Source organism: the organism of the source record quoted next, unplaced genomic scaffold, assembly GCF_019419815.1.
Source record: "Pyrus x bretschneideri cultivar Hongxiangsu unplaced genomic scaffold, Pyrus_bretschneideri_v1 Contig3, whole genome shotgun sequence".
NCBI lineage: Eukaryota > Viridiplantae > Streptophyta > Magnoliopsida > Rosales > Rosaceae > Pyrus > Pyrus x bretschneideri.
In genome coordinates, this window is record NW_025999612.1 from 1,435,430 (window position 1) to 1,446,310 (window position 10,881).

General features: G+C 41.4%; 1 protein-coding gene and 2 pseudogenes across 1 annotated transcript; 1 reads left to right on the forward strand and 2 right to left on the reverse strand.

Moving 5' to 3' along the window:
• Positions 1–1,837: 1,837 nt before the first annotated feature.
• Positions 1,838–3,694, forward strand: LOC103938392 (bifunctional dTDP-4-dehydrorhamnose 3,5-epimerase/dTDP-4-dehydrorhamnose reductase). Its single transcript, XM_018645249.2, has 2 exons — positions 1,838–2,504; positions 3,058–3,694. Exons 1-2 carry the CDS (start codon positions 2,058–2,060, stop codon positions 3,508–3,510), a joined length of 900 nt encoding a protein of 299 aa, XP_018500765.2. The 5' UTR covers positions 1,838–2,057; the 3' UTR covers positions 3,511–3,694.
• Positions 3,695–3,824: 130 nt separating this feature from the next.
• LOC103938399 lies at positions 3,825–6,312 on the reverse strand (annotated as a pseudogene).
• Positions 5,851–10,459, reverse strand: LOC103952889 (annotated as a pseudogene).
• Positions 10,460–10,881: the final 422 nt, after the last annotated feature.

Below are 10,881 nucleotides of genomic sequence, written 5' to 3' on the forward strand. Positions count from 1 at the left end.
TTGGGCTAGGGTTCTGAAGGCCTGGTACTTTTTGAACTGCTCATTCCTTGATGCTCGAAATGGGAGTCGGGCCTCGTGGGCATGGACAAGCCTACTTGTGGGAAAGAATTTGTTGTTGCAGGGGTCGCATTAGCAGATTATGGGTGGGTGGGATGTTCGGGTCTAGGTGGATAGATGGATCCTATCCCTCCCTATAAGGCACCCCACTCAAGGCGACAATGTGACTAGAAATACTCGGGTGGGCTCTTTCATTTGTCTTGTAACTTGAGATTGGGATATCAACTTCCTTCATCCTTTCCTATTTGCAGATAAGCAATTAATGATTCTGGAGACGCAAGTTGGGGATCTTTTGGCCAGCAAACAAAAATAAAAGGTACTCGATCAAGTTGAGGTATCACTGCGCGCACTCGAGGTCTCTCTCCTTGATGGATCACTATCTTTCCTGTTCCCGACCAGTTTCAGAGTAGTTATGGAAGGTTACTTGGAAGTTGAAAGTCCCTCCCCCTCGACGATTCGCAACTTTATGTGGAAAACTTTGCATTGGCAACGATGGCTGACTTGTTTAGAGAGAGATCCACCCCCTCCCCGACATGCCCAATCTACCATAATCAGGATGAATCAGTTGAACACCTTTTCTTCCTCTATCCTTGGGTGGAGACAATTTGGTTTGGTGGTGTGCTAAACTATAAAATCGACAGATATGGCATACCAACATGGGTGCTTTGGCTGCAATTTGTCAACAAATCCAATCTCAGGTCCACTGAGGAAAGATATTGGATGATGTTGCATGTGGCATTCACTTGCTGGCATATTTGGTAAACCAGATGTAACTTTGTGCTCAACCAAAAGGCTATTAACCCAACACAGGTTTTGATGGCAATATCTAACTCGGTGGGCGCATTTTCAAAAACAACGAGTTTACCTCGGTATCTCGAGTGACAGTGTTCATGTAACCCGCTGGTCTCCTTCAACCTTCCCCCTTCTCAAAATCTGGCTTTGTTGGGGTTGTGATGCAAGCTGCGTGGGGCGTGTTTGTGGCAGCGACAAGGTATTCAATCAGGGTACCAAATGTTTCGACGTCTGAAGCCATGGTGTTTCTTCGTGGGTGTAGGTTAGGTGCCTCCTTGGGTCACATGTCGATAATCATTGAATATGATTCCCTTGAATCCATCTCTTGCTTATCAAATTTGATGGAAAATGGTAGTTGGGAGGCCTTTCCTACATTGGTGAAAGCCAAATACTCAGGGGAGTCCTTCCAAGACTGTCGCTGGTTTTAGATTCTAGGATTAGCCAATATGGCAACGGACTCACTAGCGTCGGCAAGAAATTCAGAGATGTGCGATGTTACTTAGGTTGATTGACCCCCATCTTTGTTGGTGCATGTTCTGAATAATGATGGTTTACCTTGTCCTCATTAAGTTTTTGTATCAGCAGTGCAGGGGCGACGTTTTAGCATTGTTACAGCTTCTTCACTATTGTACCTCCCTACATTGCTCAGTTTTTTGCTTGCTTAGCTATGTGTTTGCCTCGCTATAAGCTTTCCTTATACGTTGTGGCATCTTTGCCCTGAAAATAGATTTCCGAGTTTACAAAAAATTAAAAATTAAAAAAAAAATAGAAAATCCACAATGCCAAATGTTGAGATTCTATACACTTAAGCCAAACTTCTTTTACTTCCATTCTTCCATTCTTCCATTTTATATTTGGTTGACCATATTTTTCAACTTAACAATCTTCCCAATAACTTTGTGACAACATTGTAAGTCATATTTAGCTACTTATTATCATGGCATCCACACTTCCATTTAAAAAAAATCTAAATTAGTAGAAAAGTTAAAAAAAAAAAAAAAAAAAAAAAAAAAAGCCATCAGCGTACGAAACATTCGCACTCGCCCACTCCGTCTCTCGTGTTCCCTCTACTTGTCTTGCCTCTATACAACACCCGCACCCCTCACTCCATTTCTCACGCAATCTCCAGATCCAAATCTCAAACACTCCTCAGCTCCCTCTCTCTCTCTCCCCCCTTTCTCTCTCCTCTCTCTGTGGCGGTGGCAGCGATGGGGTTCCCATCCAACGGTGCCGAGAAGCCGCTCAAGTTTCTGATCTACGGCCGCACGGGCTGGATTGGCGGCCTCCTCGGCAAGCTCTGCGAGGCCCAATCAATCGACTACTTCTACGGCTCCGGCCGCCTCGAGAACCGCAGCTCGCTCGAGGCCGACATCGCCAATATTAAGCCCACCCATATCTTCAACGCCGCTGGCGTCACCGGCCGCCCCAACGTCGACTGGTGCGAATCCCATAAGGTCGAGACCATCCGGACCAACGTGGTCGGCACCTTGACCCTTGCTGACGTCTGTAGGGAGCGCGGCCTGATCCTCATTAACTATGCGACCGGGTGCATTTTCGAGTACGATGCGGGTCACCCGCTCGGGTCGGGCATTGGGTTCAAGGAGGAGGACACCCCCAACTTTATCGGATCTTTCTATTCCAAGACCAAGGCCATGGTAGTCAATCTCGTTTGACCCTTTCATTTTTACTAATTTTCGTTTACATTGAAATTACCTATTTACCCTTGGTAAGATCTCATTGGGGTATCTTGGATCTGAAGACTTTACTGTTGGATCTGAATTGTTGTGAAATTTTGGATTAGAAACGTTGTGGTTTTTAATTGAACAGTTTTTTTTTTTTTATTTTATTTAACAAACGATATTATTAACACTACATAGTGGGGGAAATGTTAATTTAAATTCGTCTTTAGCGAGAATTGATACTAAAATTTCTACTTAGACAAATACTACTAGACCGTAATACTAGATGACAAAATAACAACAGTTAAATCTTAAAAAATGTTAAGAGGTCAATTAAAATGCTCGCTTTTGCAACTTTTCACCTTCAAAATGAGACTTACTACGTGAAAATAGTAAATGTGATACATATAGCATTAGTGCTACGAAAGTAAACTTTGTTGTAGAATTTTGAGCTCATTGCCGATTTTCAAACTTGATGTGTAAGAATGCTCACTGTTACTAATTTTGGCTACTTGATGATACTTGAAAGGTGGAAGATCTGCTCAACGATTTTGAGAACGTCTGTACTTTGCGTGTTAGAATGCCAATTTCATCCGACTTATGCAACCCCCGTAACTTCATCACGAAGATCACTCGATATGATAAGGTAGTTGACATTCCCAACTCCATGACGATCTTGGACGAACTCCTCCCCATTTCCATCGAGATGGCAAAGAGGAATCTCACGGGAATCTACAACTTCACAAACCCCGGAGTGGTCAGCCACAACGAGATCTTGGAGATGTACAAGGAATACATTGACCCCAGCTTCTCTTACAAGAACTTTACTCTCGAGGAGCAGGCAAAGGTGATTGTTGCTCCTAGGAGCAACAATGAACTTGACGCCTCGAAATTGAAGAAAGAATTCCCTAAACTCCTGTCGATCAAGGAATCTCTCATTAAGAACGTCTTCAAGCCAAACCAGAGGACTGCTACAGCTTAAAAACTTTTAGGTTTGAATTTTTGGTTTCCATGTTGCTATTAATTGAATTCAGTTCATGTGATCTCTCCATTATACAGTTCCTTGTCCCTGGTAGCATTCATGTCGCCTCGTTTGTATTTGAATGTTGTATTTGAAATAACTCGATCAGTCAATAAACTGGTTGCAAGTGTTGCACCAAGTTCAATCCTTTTTCTTTAAGTTATCGATAATGTGTATATGGCATTTGCATTTGATGAGCTCTGGTTTAGTCCTTCGATTATGTTAATTAGTGTGATGAATGTAGTTTTTAACTAGATGTTGTCACTGATTCTTCTTGCAACCTGTCGAAAGAGTAAGATAGCGGCCATATACAACCATAGGTATTCTTTTCTGCTTTATTTCAATCTTGTTCAGGCAGGTGCAGAACTGCATGCTTGTTTACAAGGAAATCAGTTGTGGCAGTAGGTATTGAGTTCACTCCAACCGAGTTAGTTGCGGCTGAGGAATACATTTCTGTCATACAGGGAAGAGCCTATGAAGCTTGGCGTTTTCCCAAGTATGGAGGAGGGGAAGGAAAAGACAGCACCAGGGAGGATTGTGTATATAACAACAGGGCTTCTCACTACATGGACCCCATCAGTCAACAAGATTGAACCAGACACAATTGGCTGCTGTGACAACGGTGGACCATGCACCTTTACGGTGAAGGATTTCTTCTCGCCAACTGTGGAAAAATGCTGGAGTCGGGTGTTCAGATCCCACATTGGTGATGGAATTGGGGGAGCCAACATTGGTGACTGTTTGGGTAAAGAAAGCATTACTTGGCTGGCCATCTTCAACTGCAAGGGAGAAGGAGGGGTTATTCAGATCCCAAGCTCTTCCTGGCTTTGTTCTGCCACAGCTGCTGCCGTTGTCACCAGTGATAAGTTTTAATGTTGTGCTGTTGTAACCCTGTTTGCAGAGGAAATGCATGTAGTCTGCTTCGTAAAGATCAAAGACCAGCCCGGTGTGACCAAACCTGTAAGCAAATTCAAGTTCATTGTGCCTGTTTGTGTCCAGGACACGAGCTATACATTTCATGGGAAAAAAAAAGGGGTGATAGTTTCATAGAGAGAGGCACGTCGAGAACACCAGGAACTGAAATGCTTTCCAGAAAAATGAAAACTAGTGTTTATATGATTCTGTTCATACCTGTAGTCAATACGGCAGATTTGATAGAGGCAGCCAACCATTTTGGATGGGCAGCCTTGACAAACGCAGCAGCAACACTAGCACGAGGACAGGACATAGAAGTCCCTGAGATTATGTTATAGTCGACACTCTTGGTGTCGTGGAAGTCAATGGAAGGCGGTGCCACGGGAGACCAAGCAGCAAGTATATCAACACCCGGAGCAGTGAGATCAGGCTGTACATCATTTATTCACAATTTCCAGCATATAATGTGTTCAGAAGCATAGTTAAAGGCAATTAAGCGAAGATGAAAATCATGACTTTCATTCGGATTTTTGTCACCTTTAGGACATCCAGGGTTATGGGGTTGGGTCCTCTAGTAGAAACGATACAACACACGGTGCCATGACGTCCTCCTCCGTCTCAGCATCCAGAATTGTTGCAACTGGATTCGTGAACTTATATTGTGTAAGATTATATATACTTACTCTGTTGATCTGATATATTCCAAAACTCTCTGTCCATCTTCTGTGGTGATCAGTGGTGTTGTTAAGGGGTAACTGAATGCAGAGTCAGTGTAAAACGAATCAGCCATAATTGCACCCACGCCATCAGCTACCACGATGCCAAAACCAGTCTCGATGGCTTCGCAGAAAACAATCTTCCCTTCAGTTTATGTGAATCCATGACTCCATTAGTACAATATCTTGATGTCGCTGAGTTAGCACCTGCAAAGAAGTTTGCAGCATCTCCTCCATACATTAGGGGAAACGACTTACCGTGAAGGTTGAAATTGTTAACTGAGTTTCCCTGCATTACATCATTGTAAATTTCTGCATTCCCAAGTACTGCTTTCGCAACAAACTTTCTGTCAACGGTGCTGGCAACAATGGTCAGGATCCAAGGTGCATAATTAGAAATTGTTCTTGGAAGAGGCCCAGAGTTTCCAGCAGAACTTGAGGTTAGTATACCGTGTTTTCATGGCGGGGAAAGATCCAATAGCAATCAGTTCTTCTAAGTAGTCGAGTGGAAAGACAGAGCCAAGTGAAGTTGATATAATATCAACCCCATCTGCTATTGCATCATCAAATGCAGCAAGGATTTCTGCACTAGCACATCCGGATGCCCAGCAAACTTTGTAGCCAGCAATCCTAGAATTGGGGACACCGCCTTTTGCAGTTCCGGTAGCTAGCCCAAAGTACTTGCTGGTACCTCCCTGCCTGCAGCAGTTGAAGCAGCGTGGCTTCAATGTCCTTCGGAGTCTCTTGGCAATTCGAAGTCAGTGGTGTCGTAGTGGGCTTCACCCGATTAGTTTACTGTAAGGTCAAATATTCCATCTCCATTAGTTGCTATTAAGATGAGCCAAAGAACATGGCAAGCTAGCACAAATGCTGTAACAAAAGTGCAAATGGAAGCAAATGCAGAGTTGCATTGACCATTGGAACCAGCTTAATTAGTTTCAAGTGTGCAACTTCATGTGTTGGATGGTAAGATCTCGTTGTGTATTTATATAATCACAAACTTGGAAGATTGCAACGTCGTTGCTCACCGGTCGGACTGCACTGCAAATTCCCCCGTAGAAATCAGTTGCTGGCAGGCCTGTCCTTGGTGCTTCTGGTTTTGTAATTGTCGCCAAACAAAGGTTAGAAACATGGTGTTAAACACAATTGACAATTTGACAATTTGACATGCCACAAATAATCTTTTAAACTGTTTGTTAAAATTGGTCCCTATATTTTTTGATGTGGGGTTCACCTTAACCTGCTTCCTCACGTGAAATTTTATCACGTGGGTATATTACTTGACTCCAATACCATGAAGAAAATATAAACTCATCATCCATCGATTGCAATTTATATAGTTAGATACCATTTATTATTTATTTGTCAAAATAACCGTTTGTAAATCCACGCATGCATTCAATAGTATTTTTGTATATATAATCTTCTGTTAGAGAATAGGATCTCACATTGGTCATATGACAAAATAATATACAATTAATATATGGAGTTTCCAATCCTAATGTCATTGTGGCCCTTTATGATATAACTCAAGACCTGGTTATAGGTAGTTAGTTGAGACAATATTGGTTATGGTAGTGGCGGACTCGCATAGACTCAAACTTACCTCTTTTAACATGTGAAAAAAAGTACCACTAACCAAGAGTTCGATCACAAGTGATCCCTTCCTTTTAATTTAGCAAATTAAAGGAAGTGTTTCATGAAAACAGCCTTTTAAGAAAACAAATATTTTTAAACAAGTTTTACAAGGGCAAGTCCCATTTTTGTGCCTTGAGGATCCCATTTTTGTGATCCCAGGAGGAACCTTTGAATCTTAATTTTTTCTGCGGCCCAGAGGAAGGGCCTGAAATACAACGAGGGAAATATGTGTAGACAACAAGAGGAGCTCTTACCACATGAGACCCATCACTCAATACAACTGAACCAGATATGATTGGCTGGTTTGAAATCCTTGGACCAGTCACCTTCACTGTAAATGATTTCTCCTCCCCGACAGAAGAGAAAGAAAGGGTAGTTGGTGAAACCGAAATAGTTATTGCGTGACAGGGTGTGTAGGAGCTTATGGTATAGGTTGAGTTTGTTGAGCGAACATTGGTGACTGTTCTTGGGAACTCAGCATTGATCTCTTGACCATCTTCTAGTTGAAGGGAGAACGAGGGGTAGTTTAGGTCCCAAGCTTTGCCTGGCTTTGTGCTGCCACAACTGCTGTTGTCACCAGTGATGATGTTTAATATGCTGCTATTTTAACCTTGTTTGCAGAGGAAGTTTATGTAGTCTGCTTCAGATGCGTCAAAGATGAGACCGGGGTTTACTGCTTTAGGAGGGTTTATGTGACCAGATCCGTATGCAAATTCAAGGTCTTCGTGCTTCTTTGAGTCCAGGACATGAGCTGTTCATGGGGAAAAACAAATGGTAGTTTAATAGAGATGAAATAAACGTATCTATCAGTTCCTATGGTAATGCATATTACCATGTGGATTAAACTTGCAAGCCCAATTAAACTGCACTTTTAGTCCTTGTACGTAGATTGCTAGGGTTTCCATTTATTCGTAATTTACAAGAAGTGCTCATAGTTTCAAGACATCACAAATTAAGGCCTAGCATTTTCTCATCCTATTTAAAATAAACAGTGTATATGGTTATAGTTTGTTCATACCTATGGTCATGAGGGCAGATTTGATTGCAGCAGCGGACCAATTTGGATGAGCCAGCAGCACCACTAGCATGAGGGCATGACATTGAAGTCCCTGGGATTATATTGTATTTGATACTGCTGAGTATCGGGGTAGAAGTCTTCGGAAGGCAGTGCCAAAGGAGACCAAGCAGCAAATATGTCAACACCAGGAGCTGCCATATCGGGCTGTAACATTTTATCCACAATCTCAACATATTAAAATGTAAGTTCTCCAGGAACATACTTATAGAGAAAAATGATGTGGAAACTCGGGACATTCTGAACATTTTCACCTTGAGAATATCTGGGGTCACAGGGTTCGGTCCTCATGAAGAAAATGATGAAATGGATGGCGCCATGGCATCCTTGTCAGTGTTGGGTTCGGAAACCAAAATTTTTGCAATTGGATTCCTGATACAGGTTGATTTTCATTTCTTGTTCCGAATTGTATTTGTGACCTTGGTTTAGAGAGAAGTCTATGAAATGTATACTTTGTCGATTTGATGTAGTTCAAAACCTTCTGTCCATCTTCTATTGTGAGCTGTGTTACAGGTGATGCATAACTGAAAGCGGTATCAGTGTCAAAATCGACCATAATTGTACCCACCGGACCAGCTAGCTTAATGTCTGAACCATCCGAAAAGGAACTACAGTATACGATCTTCCCCTTAATTTTGTCTGCGTCTAGTCTCCCAGGTAAACACTTGCTTGCAAGCTCTGAGTTTACACCTTTGGAGTAGTTTGCAGCATCTCCGCCCCAGATTAAGGGATATGACTTCCCTTTAAGGTCAAAATTGTTAATCGAAAATCCCTTCATTTTCAAACAAATTGAGTTTATATAGGATTAGTAATATGACTTGATGATACATGATAAATCTAAATATAAAGTGAGAATAGAACTAGGTGTACCAACACTAAAGGAGAAATTGTTAGTTGATTACATACCATACCATCACTTGACCAATGAAATGATGTTATGTGATCAGAGAGATCGACTCATAGTTGTATACAACCTGTGCTAAGGCAGTCTTTCATCTTGTTGAAGAGATGGTATATACTAAAATGATCATTTGAGATGGTATACAAAAAGCAAAACTCCAATACTAACGTAAAAAACAAGTTTCAAACTCACAGAGTAAACCTGCCCATTCCCAAGAACTGCTCTCGCAACAAATCTTCTGTCAATGGTGCTGGCAGCGACGGTTAGAATCCAAGGAGCATAATTGCGAACACTTTTCGGTAAAGGCCCACTGTTTCCTGCCGAACTTGAGGTCAATATACCTGTTTTCATGGCGTGGAAAGACCCCATAGCAATGGGGTCCTTCAGGTATGGGACTGGATATTTAGAGCCAAGTGAGGTTGATATAATGTCAACTCCATCAGCTATTGCATCGTCAAATGCAGCAAGGATATCTGCGCTAGAACAGCCTCCTAACCAGCAAACTTTGTACACGGCAATTCTAGCATTGGGGACTCCACCTCTTGCAGTTCCAGAAGCTAGCCCAAAGTAACTTGCTTGCACCTCCCGGCCTGCAGCAATGTGGCTTCCATGTCCTATGGAGTCTCTTGGCGAATGGGGCTCGCTGCTGTAGTAGGCATCATCGGCATTGTAATACCGGGCTCCAATGATTTTTCTGTGATTTCGAAGTGTTTCATTAGTTGCGATCATGAACAGTTAACCAAAGAACATATCACATGCACACAAGAATGTTTAAGTAAACTTATCACACCCAACAAGCACAGTTTAGCTCCGCTCCTGAATTATAGAAATACAACTGTCCTGAGACTCACGACTTAGTTTTTGAACTCCGCTTAATTAGGGCTTAAATTCATTTGAATACAATGCGTGGGATTAAAGTCTTTTAATGGGACAGAAATTTATAGCGACCCCTTAGCCATCGCATATAGGCTTTAAGGATATTGTGATACATATAACGCTCGGTTTCTGGAACAAGGAGTAGAAGGAACTGAGGTGAAAGCATTATAAACAACCAGTTATATTACGAGACAACTAATGATGTTCAATGCATTAAAATGATTGTTTTTCAGGGAGCAAGAGGGCTCACTTGTTGCATGTGAAGTTGGCACCTTGGCATGCACCCTTCCATTTTTCAGGTGGAGGGCTGAAATCTTTGTCATTGAAGCTATCAGATTCTGGCCAGATTCCTACAAAACCAAAGAGAACTAGAAAGTTTTGGATCCAAAGCTAATAATTCCCCTTTTTTTTTTCTTTTTTTTTTTTTTTTTCTTCTTCTTAAATTAGTGTTACCTGTGTCTAGAATCCCAATAATAACTTCTCCTTCTACAGGTGGTGGAAGTTGGCCCTTGCTGAAACCCATGAAGTCCCATGACCTCGTCGTATGAAGTTCTAGTTTGTGGTTTGGAAACACTGAAACGACACCTTCCATTTCTGCAACCCATTTTGTTTTTCATTTTTCTTAGTACATAAATGCATGAGAATTGCAACAATACATTTGCATTTCTTAATTTTCTTTTTACTAGCTACTTTGGTTTTTGCCATTCTCACTTGACAACTTTTCAACTTCTTCGTCTGATAATTTTGCTGCAAATCCATTGAAGCTCTTCCCGTAACTATAAACTAGTGACTCTTCGGCAGCTGACAATGTGCTGCAATTAGGAAACATATATGTTTTAAAAACATTTTATTGGAACACATTTTTTGTTGTATACCAACTCACTTTATGCTTTGGAGTGTAGTATTGATAATTAATCCACTTGTTTGTGAATTGATTATACCATGTGATGTTGTTTCAGTGCCACACAATAATTTATCTATAATGTGACAATAATCATTAAAACAACGTTTTGAACAACAATTAAATTAAGAATAAAATTAAAATTAACCTTCCAAGTGCACTTTGTAGCATTGAATGATGCGTGGATGCAACATAAAAGCCTCCCTGAGGCCGGTCTCCCATGTATACAATATGAGCCTACATAAATGTGTACAATTTCATTAATAAATTCCTCAACAAGAAATTCCACACATTCTTTTTTTCTTTTTCT

Coding starts and splice junctions, on each gene's coding strand:
- LOC103938392 (XM_018645249.2), top strand. CDS start 2,058: ATGGGGTTCCCATCCAACGGTGCCGAGAAGCCGCTCAAGTTTCTGATC. Junction 2,505..3,057: donor ATTCCAAGACCAAGGCCATG/GTAGTCAATCTC, acceptor GATACTTGAAAG/GTGGAAGATCTGCTCAACGA.